This window comes from Lates calcarifer, linkage group LG15 (genome assembly GCF_001640805.2).
Source record: "Lates calcarifer isolate ASB-BC8 linkage group LG15, TLL_Latcal_v3, whole genome shotgun sequence".
NCBI lineage: Eukaryota > Metazoa > Chordata > Actinopteri > Centropomidae > Lates > Lates calcarifer.
In genome coordinates, this window is record NC_066847.1 from 21,549,210 (window position 1) to 21,570,440 (window position 21,231).

Below are 21,231 nucleotides of genomic sequence, written 5' to 3' on the forward strand. Positions count from 1 at the left end.
ATATGTATTTTTTCCGACAGTACCTGAAAGCAGCAAGAGTTCGAAAAGTATGGCGGCGGAGTGTTTGACAACACTAACGGAGCAATGGATACGGGACAGATTACAGTTAAAACATCCCTGTCTCGGTAATATTATCTCGTGCTAATACAAACATTATGTAGGAATAAATACTAGCAAACATCAAGAGTCAAGCCATGACGTTTTGGCTTTTGTTATGTAAAACAATTGTATCTTTTTGTCGGAAGCTAAGCTAATGACTAATTAGCAGTAACTGTCACCTGTGCAAACCAACGCATCAGAATCAGGGTGACGCCGTGTAATTTTATTTATACATATATTACACTTTTTAAACAGGTGATGTCCGCTCACTGAGCCTCCCGGGGACGTATGAGGAAAAGATCAGACATCTGGGAAACGCACTGAACAACTTTGTCCGTCTGAAGTCTCTGGATCTGTCCTGCAATGCACTCGTCTCTGTCGATGTAGGTCTGAACCAAAGATGAGGTGTTATTTTGTTTATTTTCTTCTTCTTCTAATTATTTTTGCTTTTTCTTATTATTATTAGATTCACCCTATATGAAACTATGTCATTGTGTCAAATTATGTCACAATATAAATAAAATTTTCATCTTTATTTTCCCTTAAGCATTTTTTAATTTTGGACAAATCATCTCATAACACAGTCTGACAGTATCATTTATATTCTGTGTCAGCTTCTTCAAGCTCTTTATTGAGCTACACTATGTTACACAGTGAAATATTCAAATCCAAGAGTGGCTTTTTTTAACATGGCAAATGGAAATAGTTTTCATGTCTTGAGCATCATTTACATTTCCCCCAAATTAAAGTCTATATTAGAATGAAAAATAAAATTCTGTGGGTTTGAATAATGTTTGTCTGTACAGCATGAGCATGAATGACAGACCAGCCGCAGGGTCATTGAGGTTTAAGAGGTTGGTTTACTGGTGTTTGTTCGGACATTACTGCCCACTTCCAATGAAATCATGGTACTTCTTTGAAAATGCACATTAAATAGATAGAAATGTATTTATCATAATTTACATAATTTTTGGGAACAAAAAATTGATTTGATTTAAACTCTATTGTTTTTTCCCAGGGTGTGCAACACATGAAAAAGCTGGAGAGGCTGATCCTGTACTATAACTGCATACCCTCCCTTGAAGACGTGAAAGTGCTGTATGAGCTGCCAGCTCTGAGAGAGCTGGACCTCAGACTCAACCCTCTGACTAAAAGTTATCCAAACTACCGCCCTTATCTGGTGCATGCCATGCCCAACCTGCGCAAGCTCGGTAAGATATAGCTGTTTCAGTGAGATTGTGCTCCTCTCAGCCAAGTTTTGGGTATTAATAAGTGTCCTTCATTGCTCTCCAGATAGCTGTTTCGTCAGAGACACTGAGCGCAAAGCTGCCATAATGCAGTTTTCCTCTGACATTCTACCTGAGCAGAGGAGCTCCTGTCTAAATCAGGTTGAAGACCAAAGGTACGCTGAACATCAAGGCTTAACTTAAATGAGTTTCGGCTCAAATTATATTTGATACAGGCCTCAGCTAAAGATCTGGCATACATGGAAAATGCACTGAAATTGTTCTTGCCAGTGGAGCGGGGCAAAGAAACCTTGGGAATGTTTTGAAATAGTATAGCTACTTTTAATACTGTTACTAATACTGTAAATACTGTTTTAATCACTTCATGGATGCCCATTACTCAAACCTACTCTTGTAAAAATAAGATTTATCAGTGTTTTTAATGTTTTGATGAAAACAGCCACACATGAAGACGAAGAGGCTTTAGATTGAAAAATATTGTAACCTTGATGGGTCTTGTTTGTGGTTCTCAGAAGCAGTAATCAGAGACTGGCTTTAGTGGACCGCTTAACCAAGAGGCTCTCCCTCCTGACTGACACTGATGATATTGTACTGAACTTTGTGGCAATGAATCATAGCGATCAAAGTGAAATCTCTGACTCTGTTCACAAGGAGGCAGATGGTAAGATGTCAAAGACCAACAGCTACTTCTCAGCTCAAAACCAAACCAGCTGAATTTCTGTTTTGTGTTTAAACTTCTGTTGATTTTAAACTGTCTTCAGTCTCAGAACCTAGGGAGGAAAAATCACAAGATTTTATAGAACAGAGGAGTTCAACTCCAAAACAGGTGATTTTATTTTACTGTCGGTGAAACAGTATCACTGGTAGTACATTTACACGATCGTATATTTGTATTTACTCTTGTTTTTTTGTTTTGTTTTTGTTTTTTAAGGAAACAGCAAAATCCATCCTCAGGTATCCCCCCACAAAATATGGTAAGTTTTCACAGATCTGTGTGTGGAGAGTCAGTCAGAATTATAGAGAAATTTGTGTGTATGTGAGTGTTTTATTAGTAGGATAGAGACTGCAACAGTGAATATCATGGAATCAAAAGTTTGTTTCAGTGGTAACTTTCTCTGCTTTAGTCCAAGCTTTACATGGATCAAACAAACCACGATCCATCATCCATCATCCATCATCCATAGATTAGAACAGATACTCAGAGCTGTAATGGTTAAATGTTGTAGCCTGTGTTCTGTCTTTTCAGTTGTTGACAATGTGTAAAACCACCACTGGGTGGAGACAGAGACAAACCAGATCTTATTTATTTTCAACCATGGGCACAGTCTGTCTGTCCAAGGTCAATTAATATCAGTGTTTCATTGTGTGATTTGTAACTTAACAGATAACACTGAGTCCAAAGTGCCACAAACAAAAGATCCATCTCATAAAAAAGCTTGTACCTCATTGAAAGTGACCGAAAGACCAAAGGTGTCCTTCGGGCCCTATGTAGAGAAACGCAGACCTGTGCCTGGAAAACAAAAGGACTTCACCAAACAAACCAGACATGCAGCCAAGGGACATTTCACCCCCAATCCTGGTAAGAGCCCAGCAAGATCCCTCATCAGAAGTTCCACAAATGCAGAATCTAACTTTGATGGTACATTGATAAATTAGTGTTTTCAAACATTTTTCCAGATCAATGTCAGCGTCACAGTTCTTCATTTATTAATATCCGTCCTCCAAGTCCACACCGACCTGGTTTGAATCTGTCTGACCCTTCTAACCCCATCTTACATCCTCCAAGACTGACCTACTCCAGCTTCAACAAGACAGAAGGGGGCTCCAGCCTGCTGCAGCAAGCAGAAAAGAAAAAAAGGGTTGGAAGTTGTTATAGTCTTCTTACTAATTTGTGCACTGAGTCGTTCCCTCTCCCTGCTAGTACAAATTATATTTGAGTTTGTTTCACTTCTGATATCAACTTACAGTATCTCTGAATTCACCTCCCAGGGTAGTTACAGGAAACCCCTGGAGATGCTTCTCAACCTCGTGGACAAACACTGGACCGGAGAGAGATCACTGCATCATAACAACAACTTCCTGTGTGAGTTGGAGTTTAGTTTGGGGAATGTGGTATCTGATTACAGAAGCCTGAGATAATAAATGTCTTCTCATCGTTTCTATTTTTGGCTCTAGCCCAGGCAGTCCAGATCCTCTCTATGATGGAAAACGATATTTCCAGCCGGGAGGCCGAGGTCAGGACCTTAAGACGGGAAACTGATGCACTGAGATTTCAAGCGGCCGCACGGGAGGAAGAGCACAAAACTGAAGTCCGTAACCTCTCAGCTCAGCTGGAGGAAACTCACTGTGCAATTGTGAGTGGATTTAGCTCCAGAAAACAATGTTGAGCTTCAGGGGACTTGAACAGTTTTGATAAGCAGTCTTTATTGTCTTTATTCCATTGTAGGGCAAACTAAATGAGCAGCTGAGGATTGTCTTGGAGGAAAATGTCGCTCTACAGAAGCAACTTATCAAGTTAGAACGACAGTATCTCAGGTCTATGATGAAAAGTTCACCTATCACTCAGATTAAAGGTGGGTGTAAATGCCAATGGGAGATACAAATGAAATAGCATTTACCTGTTTTCCTTAGACCATTCTCTACCTTTACGTATCTGTAGAGGCTCAGACAGAAGTGGAGGAGCTGAGGAAAGAGATCGAGGGGCTGAGGGAGAAAGTGCAGGAGGCTGAGAAAGTCAAGGAGCTGTCAAATATGCTGCAAGAAAGCCACAGGTAAGAGGATGCAGATGCCCACATCTGACCTGCCAGTACTAATGTCTAAATCAGCGCTGCTGTCAGTTGCTTATGTGATTTGAATGTGTCTGTGCACTTACTGCAGGTCCCTGGTGGCTACTAACGAGTGTTTGCTCGCTGAGCTGAAGGGAAGTGGGGAAAATTAAAGAGGAATTTGAATGAGAAGAATGCACACCAGTATGAAAATATCAAAGAGAGACTATGGTGAGCACCACATTAGAATTGCAGTCACTGCATGAGGCCTAGCAGCTAAAGACTATTTTTAAATTCATTTTTTACTTTATTTATATCACTGCAGTGTACATTAATTTTTTGTATGTATTAAGCTGCTAGCCCCTTTGAAAAATGAATTGTTGATTATTTAAAAAAAATATATGTATAGGCAGTGTTTGCTTGATGTAAACAATAATGTGGAAAGGCAATTTGTTCAAGCAAGGTTGTGTATAAGTGTGTGACAGGGCTGTTATGTTAACAAATGATTTTAGGGGAAAAAATGTTAGTGAGATGTATTTCCTGGATCAGCGGCAAGATTGCGTCTCTCTTGGGTGTTTTTCCCAGTTTTTTATTTATTTTTTTTAGGTCAGTTGTGTCTCCATCTGCTTTGTACACTGCAGTGGAATGAATGCATCTAGATTCCAGCTGCACTGTGACTTTATTTATACCTCCGCCTTAGGGTTGGAAAGCTACACAAATACATACACACACACAGACACTTTCCTCTCACAGACACTAATGCAAGACCTGGCAAACCAGGCTAGGTTGTGGATTCTACGTAACTGAATCAAATGTAGCTTTTTACTTGAATGTTACAGGTCACTGGTTGGTGCTACTGGTGGGGAGGTTCAGTGTCCCTGAAAAACAATAAGAATAGGAAACATAATATTTTGACTGGCACCCACGCAACCTGCTCAACAGAGGTTCTCGGGTGTGATTTTTTTTTTTAATTTAATTTTTTATTTTCAATAAAGCACTACAAATCATGAACACACATTAAGAAGTCTAAAGAACAAGAACAGAAACACGCTGCATGCACTGGGGCACAATAGTACATTAAAAGTTATTTGAAAAAAATAAAATAAGACAATATCGTTCCTCCACATTAAAGGTGCACAATATTTGGCATTAAGCACAGAAAACAGATCATATTCAAGCTATTGCAGCAGACAAAAACTAACACAATGATAGCTGCTAGTTTTGCTCTTAATGCGTGATTCTTCATCAGCTGAGGCTACAGGTAGTGTGTGACAAGTGTGGCAGAAACACTGTCACTATGTTGGAAAAATATTATTCTACAAAAGTATATTACTCATTTGCAGTTTTCCCTTTATCTCAGTATACTGTATATCAGGATACAACAGTAAAACCCTGCTTTTGTTTGTAGTTGAATTTGTGCCTTGGATGACAGTACCACATAACAGGTACTCTAAATCTTTATCAATAGACAAATATAAAAACATTAGAGGGTAGCTGACTTTGTACAAGTTGATACATATTGATTTCAAGCAATAACACGATTTTATCATGATCCCACAGTTTCATCACTTAATATATTTTTAGCAAGAAAATAATTAAGTTTGTCCAGTAGTCTGTCCTCACAGCAGGCACAGCAGTTCAGATAAGATATGACAAACTTGCACTGTCGTCTATATGCTTCTGAATTAAATGCAATATACAGAACATGCACAAAGTACAGCAATACAGGAGAAATAAAAAAAAAAACATATGAAGCCAGTGTCATAAATTAAGCCATGTGGCTATAACTTTTTAGAATATACACAATCTTACCACAAATATATTAGAACTACTGTATAGAAATCTGATGAGGAAGTAACAATATAAGTCAAATGTTAAAAATACAATCTTGTACAACTGAGCTCATCTACTGTAGTTAGAGCTTCCTTCAGCTAAATTCACCAATTAAATATTTGAAATGCATGTTAGCAAAATGGTCTGTGTATATAGAAACAATTGGCTCTGAATAAAGACAGTATAAGGTAAAATAGGAGAGTCCTATGTAATTGTTGTAAGCAGGCCCATGTAAAAGATTTGCATGGCAGGACATTTGCTTTTTATGTTTTTCATATTCACAGAAATAAGCAGACATGGCAGAGGTAAAAAAAAAAAAAAAAGAAAAAGTTCAGTCTGACTATTTTTGCAAAAAAAAGAAGTACTTTAAAACAAGTTGACAAAACTCTCAATATATTTTTCTTGGTTTGAGCTGAAGGCAAATTATTCAAATGACAATGTGAGCTTATGAAATTAAGAAATGAACAGCAGATTTATAAAGACCTAACAACAGCTGACAAGTGGGGATGGTAGACAAACAATTAACACAGGATGGAATTAACAACTGAAGTTTCCAAAAGGAATAAACACTGATAATATCTATGTTGAAAATGTGTGCCAACTGTCATTGAAACTCGCAAAACAAATTAAAAATGCATTTCTTCGGCTAAATATGTGAATAGAAACATTTCCATTAAAAAGTGCAATGTTGTTAATTCATCAAACCGTTGCCCCACTTTTGTTTTTCTTGGCATGTTGTTGTTCATTGTGCTCAATAAATATTATAAGGCCCTATCATAACAACAAAGCTTCAGTATTCATAGCAAAGCAAAGTTTCTCTCATTTGTTCTCTTCAGTGTTTGGCAGTAACTTGCTATCGGACAGGAATGTACCAGCTGGTGATGACTTCGTAAAAATAGATGTAAACAATTTTCCAGTTCTCACACTTGACAAAGAGAGGAACTCAAAAACATATCTCTCTCTCACACACACACACAAAATAGATGGGCGGGAAAAATATATGAAATCCTATTCTTTTGTGCTTCCTTTGAGTACTCTTTTTTTCTTTTCTTTTAAATAGAAAATTATCCTAGTAGTTGATCAAATGTTTATTTCCTCATCTTCGCCCTCACATGGGTTTGGCCACGGTGGGTTTATTGACTTTCTTTTCATATGACCCTTGATGTTTGTATCCCGAGACGTATCCGGAAGTGTCGACTATGTCTACTCGTCCCGCCTTACCCTTCCCGCGGCCGGTGTCATCAAAACGCTCCTTGTGCGACCCCGTAAACTTGGTGGTGTCCGTGAGGCGGCTCACTGTCGGGGAAGCCACAGCTCTCTGTGAGGAAGTTTGCAAAAAGTTTGAGTTCATTCCAGTTGGACACGATGTGATCTGTAATGACGTCAGTATTACTAACATATTGAGTCTTACCGTGACTCCTGCAATTATAGGTGCCTTCCCTTCTATCAGCTTGAAGACCTCTGCCTCTGCCTCCTCTCCAGTCTTTTCTTTATATTTCTTCCTGGCCAGCTCCCCGAGTGCAACCTTGAACTCGTCAAATGTGATGGTACGACAGGATTTCTTCCTGAAATGTAGTTGGAAAAGGAGCTTAAGTGTGGAATAACACTTGTCACAGTATAGCACATTAAACCCAGCAAGATGTTTCTGCTAAATTGAGCCTCCAGGGACAAAAATGCTGTATTTAGGTTTGCTTTATCAGCAGGTCTTTTCTACAGCCTCTCAATAAAGTTTGAAAGCTTAAAATGAGAGCAGACAGTGGTGTACACACAGACATGTGTGATCACTTCAGCATGGCAGATGTAAGACAGCATGGAGATGGTATCCTGCTGAGATAAACAGTGAGAAAACTTTTACTGTTTGGATCTCGTCTCCCAGCGAGTCTGTACTTAACTGTCGTCTGAGCAACTCCACAGACTTACACACACAGCTGTGGGCTGTATATGTTACTGTCTCTTCATATCATGTATTATATTGTGTTCAGCTGTATAGTTGAGCTGCAGTACTCAGGGCCCAGAGCCCTGATGTTTTTCATTCCAGCTGTCTAATATGAACATTTAGACCTGCTGAATGCAACTAAGTGTTGGAAGGAAAGGTGTTGTGAAGCACTGTATTCTCATTTATTAGCTCAAACTGTTGTAACCACTGACAATACCATGCCACAGATCATCATCATCAATCATTCTCCTTCTGAGCGCTCTAGTTGTTTAACTGGCTGCATGCCTGTTTCACTTCCATGTTAAAAGTGCATAGTAACACAAACACAAACAGCCATTGCTGTGGTGATAAATCACCTAAACAACAACCTATAAAGCCTGCAGTCACCCGGGGCAACCTGCTGTCATAGCAACAAGCTACAGTAAACAGGGATGTTTGGGTTTATTATTAATTTGACTCATCCAGTGACTGGTTTTGTTTGGGCAATCCATCAGTGTTGAACATATGAGAGCTCCAGTCCTCTGCGCCTGTTCCATGCTGTCTATTGTCAGAGGGAAAACTGGACTTCCAGCTGCTGTTTCTGTTCAAGGAAGATAACTGTGTGTCCTCTGCAGATCCCTCCATACTCAGCTATTAAATTTGCCAAAGTAAACAAATGGTTAAGCTGCATAAACAGCAAATCTGAGGAGACTGTGATACGGTTTAAAGGACAAAGGTTAGAGGGCGAGTGGAACTTTTATTTTATTTTGGGATACTGTGGTAGCTGACCTGCTGTTTATTTACATAGTTCAACCATCTGAATGATCCATATGGATCTGACACAGAATCTGGCTGAATCTGTTTCATGCAGAAATGCTCCTGCACAGCCTACAATCGTGTTCAGTGATGAGGAAACACAACCAAAGCCTGGAAAATGAAGCCACCATAAGAGAATCATGCTAGTAATTAATTAGCCCACGCCAGATTTCTACCTCATCCATAGTTTATGCTGTGGTGTTCTTGCTCTAAGCAGGCAGACAGCACAGCAGAGACTCAGCGTGGTGTAGCAGACCTCCTTACCCGCAATAAATAAGGGTTAATTCAGCCATGCTGTGATTAGCCAGTGCTCATTAAGATGTTTAATTTTTCCTGTGCAAGCAAAGAACTTTGACCCTGATTAAAAGGAAAGTGGAAATCTGCATCTCTGGCATGGCAACCCATCCTGGCTCAGTCATGCCTGGAGTCAGAAACTACATGAAAATGAGCCCAACCCCCTCTCATCTGTACCTCTTTTTATCCTGTGGCTGCCTCTGAAGTGTGCATACAGCGCCCGCTTTGTGCAGATTTTACTGTACTATCCTCCTCAACACACTGCAGAGCTGTGAGGCTGCTTCAAAATGCATGCTGGTCTACCTGGGACCCTGATTAGACCCTCTAGGCCTCAGAAGACAAAGCCTGCACACATCCGAGGACTAAATGTGTACAATGCTGCACAGATTTACCACAAAAAGCATGTGTAAAAAGACAGGAAACAAGTTTTTTTTTTTTTTTTTTTTAGCTTAAACATCCATAGTGGTTACACCATATTGTTTGCACTTTTCTAAATACTGCTTACCAATACAGCAGGATGTAAACAAGCTTCAATCCCACAGTCAGCTTCAAGTTCCTTCTCTAATCTTGCCAAGAAAAATGTTCAGAACAGTAAACATGAACGCCCATTGCCATGCTAACTGTGAAGGTGTTGATGTGGGTGAAAAAAAAAACAAGAAAAACCCACAGATACTTCTTTGGCTTCACACTTTTGTCCAGTTTACTGTAAGAAGTGATGGCTGAAATAATGACTGCATGTTTGAATGATTCAATGTAAATGATAGAAAACCTGCAAATCCTCTGAGGCAAAGTTACTTACTATCATTCAGCACAGAATGTCCATTTTAAGCACAAAAATAATGCAAATTGTGAAAAGACTTGTACTGTAGCTAATTTTATGCTTTAGTCTGCATGTTCCATTCTCCATTGTTATATCCTGCAGCTAAATTCTTAAAATATCTTTGAGCATGGTGTTGTAAATGTGCAGTAGGCTGTCAGGACTGCTTTTCATGAGTCACAAAGATCTATAAGTGGAAGGATGGGGTGTGTAAATGCTATGGACTATACTGTATATGTTAATGCTTTAAGTTATAAACAAATATGTAAAATATGTAAGTCAGTTTAAGTGTGCTGTATGTGTGGTCTTTGAGGATTGAATCCTGCCACTGCATGTATCTGTAGCTCCGGTAACATGTTTTTCTGAGGTTTTGAAATGGACTGTCTATGCATGTCTCTACTAGGTGTACAAGAAATCAGAGATGAAATTTTACTTTACACTTTAATTTGTTGATAGTAGTAAGTCAGTAGTTATCCCAAGTCTCCTGCAAATACATTTTTAACGGACTATAACAGTTTTTTGAAATATTTTATCTTTCCTAAACACAGGACAGGAACAAACAGTTTCAACAAGAAAAATAACACTAAAAACCATTTTGGAATCTCTTGTATATAAGTGTGTACACAAAATGACTGAGATTGAACTTTGGTTACACACCAGCAGAAGATGGAAAATCCACTAAATCAGTGTGAGATTCCCAAGCAACCTCTCTTCCCCTGCAGCAAGACAAGATGATGAGTAGCTTCCAGCCGTACTCTTCTATTCTGGTGCTGTCTAGCAGAATCATTTTTATTCACATCATTCAACCGGGATGAAAAAAAAAAAAAATACTTCAAAGCTGCTTTGTGAATGAATGAAGATCTCCAGAATAACCATACACAAGCCCACATTATAAAAGCCCTGTCCTTTCTTACATCTACATTACTATCTTTATTCTGCGGCACTTAGGAAATGACTGCATGAACCTTACTGTATGTGGGCAATACTTTTAACAATATTAATATTTAACGTGGTGTGGAATATATTGGTGCTCATCTGTCGGTGTGACACCAGCCAAATAGCAGACTCTCAGTACACTTGGTAAACATAAACACAGCTGTACAGATGAAACGTTTTTTCCTTTGGTGGAATAACATTGAGGTCACATCTTATCATTAGAGTCAACTTCACTTAGATCAAGCAGTAAAGGATGAATCAACGCGGCCTGAGGAGAAACAGGATGAGCCACCCCGGCCTCTTGCTCTGGCTGCTGTTTCTGTTTCACCCAAGCTGACTTAATATAAAAAAGAATAGCAATATGCCCAAAACATAGTATTCCATAGCAACAAATAATGTGTCTTTAAGTCATTGCTGATATTATGGTGGTTTTCTAAATTGACTGTCATCACTGACTTAATGTTACTTACTTTAATGAAATATGAAGAAACACATTATGTTGCCAACAATGCAACATTCAGCCAGTTTTCATTGCTCTTTCTGTGTGGGCCGTCTGTACAATTAGGTTGGTGTCTGTTTTTCTTGACTACATGCTAAAGAAAATGACATTGATTTAATTATATGGAAGCTAATGAAACAAAATGAAACAACCTTTGCCATTTATACCTGTAGTACAGTCCTGAATCAGTTCTCATCCTTAATTCTTTGCTACCACAATGCTCCACATTAGTGGCCTTTTGAGCATGCTGATCTGGGTGACTAAGCCTATAGTCATCTCTGCCACTGCAACAGTAATTTAACACTACGTTGTAAAAGAGCACAGTCCTGTAGTGGCATGCCAGTGGCACGCAAGTAACAAGATCTTAGCTGGCTCAGATGTTGGCAGATTAACAAAAGGTTAAAACTCCACATTGGCTGAAAATGATTTCATAACATTCTTTAGAACAACATGTGTGGTGCCTTTCTTACTTGACTTTGCTGAAGACGATGTCCACATCAGTGAGGGTGATGTTCTTGCCGTCAATCACACCGCAGTCCTTGCAGAGTTTGGACCAGTTCTTGCCGTGCATGTCCTTGCCGGTAGCGCGGGTGTCACCATGAATGGCAAAGCGCCGAAATGACTCTTCCAAAGCTGTCACCTCCACTGGTGTGGATGAACCCACACCTCCTTCACTGGTCCCGTTAGACTCAGTTGAAAGCCTTTTGGACGCTCGGTCTCTGGACTGTTCACTGTGCGGCCGTAAAGGGGCTGAGCCGATGTTAGGATGCTTGGCTGTCTGGACTTTAAAGTCATCTATGTTGTCTCTGAGAGGGAAAGAATTACAACATTATATGGCCATTGATTCAATGTAAGAGTTCAGGTAATTTGATAGACTATGTAACACTAACACTATAAGTGATTTTAGAAGAGCAGCTAATGTGGTATTATGCTCACAGACTGTACATCAAGTAGCAACATTATATAATTCCTATCAAGATTTACAGGAAAAGCTGATGGAGTTGATCAAAATCAAAAGCTACAAGATAAAAAAGACACATCTGTACACCAGGAAGGAAGAAGAGGGTTTTTGGCAGAAATGTATCTGATCTCACCCTGTTCTGCAAGCCTTGCTGCAGACAAACTAACCATCCTTCACGCCTTAAGGTCAAGACATGACTTGCTAATTTGTCTCTGGTTGTCCCTTTTTGTAAGGAACTTCTATGTTACAGGAAAGATTAGACTCTCCAGAGGTGTGTGTCTGTGCTCACACTGCCTGTGAATGGGCAGATGTCTTATGTGTTCTAGCACAGAGGTGAAGGATATAAATAGATCTCTGTGGAATTCAAAGGCACACAAGTCAGGAACCAAGAGAGCAGAGGGGTATTTGAGCTAACACACAGAATGTGAGGTGAAGGCTCTAATGCTGTAGATGACTTCAAAAAACTTACTTCTGGTCTGCCATGCTTGTGCAGGAATTTCTTTCCCTCTGTGCGGTGCCTGGATTAGCTGACTTTTGTTTTCTCTTGGTGCTGTGGGAAAGATGAGAATGTAGGTGAATAATGGGAGAGGATGTGTCTGTGCGCATTAGAGAGCGAGAAAGAGGAAAACCGGGAAAAGAATGAAGTTAAAGCAATTAAACACAGCATCGCTACAAGAAGTACAGTATTTCACTGGTCCCCTTCCCTCTTTTATCAAGCTCCAATATAAACACAATTAACAGTGACTAATGTCTAATCCAGTCTGACACATACAGATACATTTAAGGAAAAGCTTCAGAGTGGAGTGAACAACAACAACCACAACTTAAAAAAGAGCAAGATAAAAATCCCCTCAATCATCATTACCTCCAAATTACTTCCAGATAGCTCCTGTGTATTAGTTACTGTTTGTTGTGACACATCTTTTAAGTCTGGGTTTTGTTTGCTGTGCAACGACTTCACCTCTCTCCCTTGCTGTGGATGATTTCATTCACTCTGAGTACAGGGATTCCTCTCTATACACATCATCGTCCAGATTTGCATCTCTATGTACAACAGGATAGCACCTTCTCAGCTCAGTCTCACACGTCAACCACAACTGAAGGACTTACTTCAGTCAGTATTCATTTGGGATAAACAGGAAAATCAAATTACTGTTAAACAAAATAGCAAGAAAAACCCCTCTGCTAGTTTCCGTTAAGCTAATTAAACCCTGCTCTACATTTGTAGCAAGTAATGGTTCTCTGCTCACCTCTCAGCTGTTCCCATACTCAGCTCAGCATCATTAAGGGACATGTGTTGCCATGGCAAAGTACACCCCAACAAAGTCTATAAAACTATAGCTGTTGCGTTCGCTACCGTTCGACGGATAAAAATGAGATGCACACCAGAGAGCAATGCCGTGTCCCGATGACTACACCGACTGCTCCAGCGAGCAAAGTTTCAAGTGAGTCCCTCAAGTCAGCAACAAAGTTCTTTCACTCACCCCCAGTGGCACTGCGTAAAGTGAAGGGTTTTGTTTCCACGACCCTGTGGCCAGCAATCACAAATGTGACCTTGCTAAGTACAGTTAACACTTAAATGGGTACAAAAGTTCCAAGATTGACACTGCATAAAGCCATTATAATGAGGATGTCAATTCTTGGGGAAAAAAGAGGAGATTATTAATCTGTATGAATAATGGCATTCAGAGCTATGCACACTGGGAACCCATTGTCCAGTGCTAGTGGCTTCTCTGTCTGACCCATGCCCACGTCTTCACACATACACGCATGGTGACATCGCAGAGTGCCACTATTGATGGCAGGAGTTTCTGTAGTCATATGTCATCGAGGACTCTGGCCAAGACAATCGAGATAGAGTAAGTGAGGTTGCTGAAGCTGGAAACTTTTATTTTTCAACTATATATACAGTATAATCAGTGGAGTACAAATGCGTAAAGTACATAAGGGGTTTCATCAATTGCAACCTGGTCATACTTTTGGGGGGGGGGGCTGGGTCAAACAGATAGATTTACCAATGAATCACATTTTGTTAATCACAATTGAATAATACTATATAGATTTTTAAAGTCTCAAGATGGATATTTATATTGATATATATCTTGCCTTTTCACAATTAATATGTGTACAGTCGATGTTATAAGTAGGCTTAGTATAAATTATTTTATTTTTCCTTATTAACTGTTTTGGTCAATAGTGAAATGTGTTAGCATTTTATCCAATAAAATATTAGTTCTTGTGATATAACAATTTGAAGTTCTGAACATAAATTCTTAAAAACACCCTCATATTTATACAGTATTAGTATTTACGTGATGTAATTTTATCTTCAAGAACTGGCTTGGCTCTTTTTTGAAATTCAGCTGATTTGCTAGATGACTACCAATACCCAGTCTACTTGGAAAATGAGCCACCAGTTTGTTACTTTTAAACTAATACAATCACAACACTCTTTGGATTATTATACACCGTAGTATGAAGTAGTACAAGTTTAATGATGATATGATGGGAATTTACTTAGTCACTGTCAACAAAATTATACTGTACTCCAGGGGAAGTAAAATGCGGGTCGTTATTGTAGCTATACATTAAAATCAGCTTTGTGTGTTCGTGTGATATAGGTTTTAATGTTACTGGGTTCAGTTTTCTACAGTAGCTTCCTGTGAAGCCCGCACTAAGGTTCCATCGTTGTTGACTTTATTCTCAGTGGGTATCCACATCCTCTCAGTAGAGTAACCACTCGCTGTGTGTGTTTTCCTTTGTGCTTTAATGACAGCAGCAAAATCTATGTGAAACAAAGGAAGCTTTTCACTCTCCTCCTCCGATTTATAGTCAGTTGTTTCAAGTGTCTAAGTCCTCAGCACAACAAGCCTCCTCAATCCACATCACGTTCAATACATGAGAGAGAGGTCATTAATACTGTGCTGAGTTCAGTGGCCTGAAGTAGAACACATACTGAGATGAAAGGAAGTGTAGTACTCTGACAGATCTTTTTATTATTACAGACAATATGGAAACAATACTGTTTCGTACAGTATTTGCCTTAGCACACACACTGACAGAGTGGCTTAAACATTGTAAGATTTAACAAGTGATTTCTGTGTAAATCAAAGCTATGTATGGTTTGATATTAACAATAATTAGACAAATACAACCATCATTTTAGCAGCAGCATTTTTTTCTGCCCTACTTTACCACACACACACACACACACACACACACACACACACACACACACACAGAAGAAGCCATTTGGTTAAGGGCAGATCTCCAGAGACAAATCTGTGACTGGATGACAGCATGCTTACATACACTCGCCTTCTGGCAATACACTGCACAGATGAGTGCTTTAACTATAAATTGACCCATTTTGAACTGCATCTATTCATAGCAACAATGCGCTACTATGGCTGGAACATTCTATTCATTGTCAAGGGAGAAGATCAGCCAGTAGACAACATGAAAGCTTAAACACCAAAAATACAAAATCTGTGTTGTAACTATTGGTTTGGCAGATGGTGTTTAACTCACAAAAGGATGACACTGTTGTCAGAGTGATGTGATGTGATGTGAGAGAGAGAGAGAGAGAGAGAGAGACAGAGAGGGAGTGAGGAGAGTGTTTAACACTAGCCTGCTCCTCTATCATGCCATCACGGTGAGTGGGCATGCAGAGATCCCATCTGCTTTCGGTCTAGGTCAGAATCCTTTCCAGGCAGCGGCTCTGGAATGTGACCGTGTCAGTCAATCATAAATGTAGAACAGAGAGCATCATTGCTACAGTGAACCCCCCCCCCCCAGTCTGATATACATCTAATATAATTCATCACGTCTGCCAGCTCACTGCCACGCTATGAACAACAGTGTTAACCAACAATGCACATCTTTAAAGGACAAGGCAGGCTACATTCAATATTCAAAATCTGTCAAAAATCCCATGAAAAGACCCAACAAATCGATCCTACTAAGAAGTACTTACTGTGTAACTATGCCATAAACCTCTGTGGACATTGTCGTGTTAAACTATTAAAATATTACTACTAACAGGGGCTGTGGTTTATTTTAAGTCAATCCCACCTATACTGTTTGAGTGAGGTTTGTGGTGGTTTAAGACATGTACGCGTCCGGCTCACTTCCAGCCAGAGGGCTTTGTTATTCTCTCTCTTTACCCATGTTTCCCATCTGCATTTCCACTGTAAACTACCTTATACAGCACCAAGTCTGTATTACTCAGACCCCAGTAAGCTACTTTAGGGCATCATTATTTAAAAAAGAAACTATACATTCATCATTTTTAAAGATTTACGTCTTTAGTAGGGATAAATGGGCTTAGGGGTAAGTGCTACCAGTAGCACGAGGAAAGTTGGAAAACACTGAGAGAGACAGATAAACACATTGTACTGGTTTTGGCCTTTTCGTAACACACACACACAAAAGAACAATGCTAACCGTAACCTTTAACATGGACTCAGCACTAAACACAACCTCTTAACCATTTCCTAGTTCGACCACTGTCCTCCACCCTAACTCTCTCCCTAAAGACACAAGGAGGGCGAGCGGGGGCATGACATCAGTATGCTGCAGCAGCCCGGGTCTGAGGTCACCAGCACGCTGTTTCTGTCAGTCCTCGCCTCCACAAACCCTTTAACTGCTCTGTGAGTCAAAGATCTTGGCAAGCGTTGCGCTATAGCAAAACAAGACGTTTGAAACAGGCTACAGCAGTTATTGTTGGCAGCAGCAGAAAGCCAAATAGAGGTATAAGGCGGCGTAAAGAAAGCCCAGGGGTCCTTATGCAACCCCACATTTGAGTGGACTACATTATGCCAGAGACAGCAGAAGTGTCCCTGATATGGCTCAGATGGAGAAAGGCCTGTTGAGCCAACAGCAAACTAGCTCTGAGCAGAGCCTGGTTAAAGATTTTAAGAAGCCAGACTGTGTAGTATAATGTCTCAATTAATTAAGATAACTCAGTTGAAAGTATTCTTAACGTTCATCTCTTCTCTAGCACCAAAATGAAACACAATTGCAACTGTTCCCTGTTAATGTAAAGGTGAATGTGGAAAAAAGAATTCTTCCTTCAGTTTTGTGTAGTAAAAAGAAAAAGCATGCTGTCAGCCTACAACAATTCATTTTGCCCAAAAGCAATCCTTTTATTTTGTAAACCTGACCTGAATTTGAGTCATCACAAACAAAATGGGATAATTCACACTCTGAGGTTAATTGTTTGTGACAGAACCCAAAGGCTCTTGGACCAATGCAATGAAACCTCGAACAGTGAAATCTGGGACAAACTCAGTGACTGTGTCTTCTTCTCATGCATACCTAATTCAACCTATGGGGAGAACACTGCTACAGAGCCATTCACGGAGAGACAAATCAACATATTACCTTTCTTATGGTGGAGGTGCACTGTTTTCTAATAGCATTTCTTTTACATTGTAATGCATTATTGACTGTCCCTGCTGGTGTTGATCAGTGTCACAATGGAATCTAATACAGATTTTAACAGTATTCATTTGCAATTAGCCAATCAGTCGTTTCTCAGATTACATCATACTCTTTATATTTCTGTCCAGAAACAGAACATGTTGTTTTCTGTTCATGCACGCAACTCATTACTAAAAAAAAAAATAAATCTTAAAATAGGAATAGCTCAGAGCATCAGGAAGCAAATAGGGCACATTTTTTTTGTTTGTTTGTTTGTTTCATGCATAATTATGTAACTACCTCCATGTAAACCAACAGCTTGGCACAAAGGCTGCAGCCACAGGCCAAATGCATTGTCAATCATTCTCTCTAACCAATAATGGTGTTTATTGGAGAGCCCTTCACTCCGTCTCTCTCTCTCATTGAGCCCGCGTCTAAAACATAAACAGAGGAGAAAATGCTCATGTATATGTTACAGGCCATGGCTGCAGCTACTGGTCTAACCAGGGTGTCTTGAGCCAAACATGTTACATAAACTTGCAAATGCCAGATTCACACAGAGTCCACGTGATCAGTTTGTTATTGTCAGCACCTAATGTCATGTCTGCCAGTGCAGGACATGGCATTACAGGCAAAACCCTTTCGATTTTGCTCAAGTATGAGCACAGCATGCTGCCACATGTTTAAACACCTCAAAAGGCGTCGTATATTGCAAAAGCAGCATTGAATAAAAATGCAGAGACATGACAACTGCACAAAAAGCACCTCCGGGAATCAGCTGAATTTGTGTAGGCTGACATGCAGTCAATAAATTCTTCATTTTTGCATAATGTGAAAACATGTACATCTACCATGAGACAAAACTAGCTCCTGTCGATAAAGAATTTCAAATTCAGTTTTAATCACCTGATGATGAAATCCTCCACCTCCGTGTGAATTTCACAAAACCATAATTGCGCGTCGCGCAGCCTTCAAGTCTCTTTCCTCCCCGCTGCCTGAGCTCAAGTCTGTCCGATGGTTCAGTCCCTCCGAGATGCTGAAGAGAAACCAGCCCGCTGATTGGCTGCCGCCGTGTGCGACGAGCTGTTTGCTTCTTGCCTCGCCGTCGTCGTCGTTATTCCAGGCTGTGATGGTGTCTCGGCGCTCAACGGAGCGCTGGTAAACAAGCGGCTTGAGCTCGGAGCATCTTGAGGTGCCCTGTGAGGCGGAGATGGAGGATGTAAACAAAGGACGTGGATGGTTTTATATAGAGGATCATTGTAGCTTCATTAATAAATAACCAGTGTAAATCCCTGTGTGATCACGAGCCGTGTAGGATGGTAATACATTAGGCCAAAGGCAACAACAACACAGTAGCTACCAATAAAAACAGAATCTTTTAAAAACCGGGTTTACCCTGATCCTGACTGTGGCCAAAATGAATGGAATTGACAAGGGACGTTATATCATGATGAGAAATTCTGAAATGGCAAAACAAATGCACAAACATCATCTCAAAAAGGATGTATATCCACTCAAGTGTGCCCTCTGAACCCAGCTCTACTGATGTCCAGTACACTAATGTGTTACACAACCAGTGGGAGCCTAATGGATGGACATTATGTAACCCCATAGGCTTGCTCATGGTTCAAATGATGTAGTAGTAGCTAACTCTGATATACAATTCAAAGATGAGGGGAAAAAACAAAACACGCATGCCTATGAGCAAAAGAAAGGGCTCAGAATAGTGACAGAGTTCATCATGATGAAAGCAGCCTGGACTGAGTGTAATCACTTGATGACATAATATTCTTGCTCAAGCTGCTTCAATTGCGCCACTGTGTGGTTAATAGTAGGCCATAATTGAAAACACAAACACACACACAGAGAGAGAGAGAGACAGAGCAAACATGGTGTGTTTAGTCGCTTTACTATTAGATTGAGCACCTGAACAGTTTCTCTGCCACATTGTGAAATCAACATTTACCACAAAACCATACACTGTTGGTAAAAAGATACAAAACACAGTGTTGAGCTATTAGAAAATGTCAGTTGGGCTGAAAAAAACTGCTGTCTGTGTCTATAAAACCGTAGCATCCGGTCTGAGTCAACCTCAGTGCTTTTTTAAGAAATATACCATAAGTATAAGGTCATGAGACTCTTTTTTTCTTTTCATGAAGGAAATGTCAAAAACTGTTTATGAGAGCTTCCAGCACTTGGGTGTTTCTCATAACTATTCCCTATTTCCTTGAAAAATAATAAACAACATGAATAATTACAAACAACTTGTTTAGTTGTGTAACTGCAACATGGGTTAATGGTCGTCTTATTTTGTTAAGTCTTAATGATAAACTTCACTGTTTAATGCTTCAAGCTTTTGGTGTCACTTCCACACACAGTAGTTTGCTTTTTAGGCATGACAAACAATAATCAGAAGGATTAAACATTATTATTTACAAACTGTAGTCGACAGACCATGAAAAATGGCCACGTTGCTGTCACCTCAGTGTCGCTGATCAAAACTCAGCCTACAAAACAACATGTCATGTGGTAACAGTAGGTAAAACTCAGGTGCAAATAAGACAATTAATAATGGTTGAATTACATTAACTGCTTCAGTTTCAGTGTCCTGGTAGTGTGCATACTGACTCACTGTCTCACTGTCGTGGCTTACTGGGACACTGAAACCATGACAGGGAATGGAACTGAGCCATAGTTAATGTAATTAGTAATACCTTTTCCGACTATACCATCAAACCCCTGTCATCCTTTACAATATAATAAGAGATATGGAAAACATTTAATTCAAGCCATTATAATAAATTGTGTGTATGTGTGTGTGTTCTCACCTACAAGAATAAAGTCAATGTGGAGGATGAGACAGGCTCAAAGGAGCAGATAGGCACCTCACAGGCAGTCCTCTCTGAAACAAACAGAGGTAACAACAAAAATGGATAAATTGTTCAAGTGATTGCTCAACAATACACTCAAACACACAGATCTCTGTTAACTGATCAACTTAAAACCACTCAATCTCTGCAGCCCTCTAGTGGTGAAAATATGTGACCGCTTACATGGGGACAAACACTACAAGAATACACAGACAACACTTAAATTGTCTACTACAAACTCTTGAATAGATTTGTAAATGTCTTTTTAAATGAAATATGCATGTTCCTCATGAAACATACAGACAGACTTGCTAGGATTACTCACTGAGAAGGTTTCTTCATAGAACACTGGCTTGAATCATGCCAAGGCAGCCATCTGAAAAGACTAAAAAGAACATTTAAAAATGTCAATGAAGTGCTGAAGAGATGAGATATGTATATATATATCTGTGTGTATATATATATATATATATCCTACCTCATTATTGAATTGTCAGTTCCAGTAGCAGTTCAGTGGTCTTTGCTATGCCACCTTAGTCAGGTCTCTACCCAGAGCCCTTAGAAACATCTTGCTCAGTAGCTGTGAGCATAAAAGCATCCAGGTGCTGTGGAGCTTAAGTACCGCAGATTCATTTAAGAGTAGAGGAGTGCCATTCACAAGCTGGGTGACTGACACAATAACTGGAAATTTACCTTGTCAGTGCCCAGGATGTGGTTTGTGTTGGTTATCAAGCTGCACTTCCAAATATGGCAGA

General features: G+C 39.8%; 2 protein-coding genes across 5 annotated transcripts; one reads left to right on the top strand and one right to left on the bottom strand.

The window, feature by feature from the left end:
- Nucleotides 1-12: 12 nt before the first annotated feature.
- Nucleotides 13-5,872, top strand: cep72 (centrosomal protein 72). The gene is made up of 14 exons (XM_018689117.2): nt 13-125; nt 355-482; nt 1,118-1,310; nt 1,393-1,501; nt 1,859-2,007; nt 2,108-2,172; nt 2,278-2,320; nt 2,731-2,925; nt 3,024-3,205; nt 3,336-3,429; nt 3,522-3,700; nt 3,793-3,919; nt 4,006-4,117; nt 4,224-5,872. The coding sequence occupies exons 1-14, from the start codon at nt 50-52 to the stop codon at nt 4,282-4,284; spliced, it is 1,713 nt and encodes a 570-aa protein (XP_018544633.1). The 5' UTR covers nt 13-49; the 3' UTR covers nt 4,285-5,872.
- On the bottom strand, nt 5,019-21,097 carry LOC108891851 (tubulin polymerization-promoting protein). 4 transcript variants are annotated; one of them, XM_018689192.2, is made up of 8 exons: nt 20,955-21,097; nt 20,802-20,861; nt 20,435-20,508; nt 18,513-18,803; nt 12,652-12,732; nt 11,692-12,027; nt 7,356-7,509; nt 5,019-7,262 (listed from the first exon to the last, which is right to left on the bottom strand). In XM_018689192.2, exons 5-8 carry the CDS (start codon nt 12,663-12,665, stop codon nt 7,053-7,055), a joined length of 714 nt encoding a protein of 237 aa, XP_018544708.1. In that variant the 5' UTR covers nt 12,666-12,732; nt 18,513-18,803; nt 20,435-20,508; nt 20,802-20,861; nt 20,955-21,097; the 3' UTR covers nt 5,019-7,052. The 4 variants fall into 4 exon arrangements, with proteins under 4 accessions (XP_018544708.1, XP_018544716.1, XP_018544725.1 ...); XM_018689200.2 differs by lacking the exons at nt 20,802-20,861; nt 20,955-21,097 and having other exon boundaries at nt 20,439-20,555; XM_018689209.2 differs by lacking the exons at nt 18,513-18,803; nt 20,435-20,508; nt 20,802-20,861; nt 20,955-21,097 and adding an exon at nt 13,667-13,892.
- Nucleotides 21,098-21,231: the final 134 nt, after the last annotated feature.

Bases quoted from the DNA above. Each gene is read 5' to 3' on its own strand.
- LOC108891851 (XM_018689185.2), bottom strand. From the start codon at position 13,476: ATGTCCCTTAATGATGCTGAGCTGAGTATGGGAACAGCTGAGAG. The intron at 7,510-11,691 runs GTAAGAAAGGCA...ACTACATTTCAG, and splicing joins ATCGTCTTCAGCAAAGTCAA to GAAGAAATCCTGTCGTACCA. The intron at 7,263-7,355 runs GTAAGACTCAAT...ACTTCCTCACAG, and splicing joins CTATAATTGCAGGAGTCACG to AGAGCTGTGGCTTCCCCGAC.
- cep72 (XM_018689117.2), top strand. From the start codon at position 50: ATGGCGGCGGAGTGTTTGACAACACTAACGGAGCAATGGATACGGGAC. The intron at 2,926-3,023 runs GTAAGAGCCCAG...ACATTTTTCCAG, and splicing joins ACATTTCACCCCCAATCCTG to ATCAATGTCAGCGTCACAGT. The intron at 3,206-3,335 runs GTTGGAAGTTGT...TTCACCTCCCAG, and splicing joins AAGCAGAAAAGAAAAAAAGG to GGTAGTTACAGGAAACCCCT.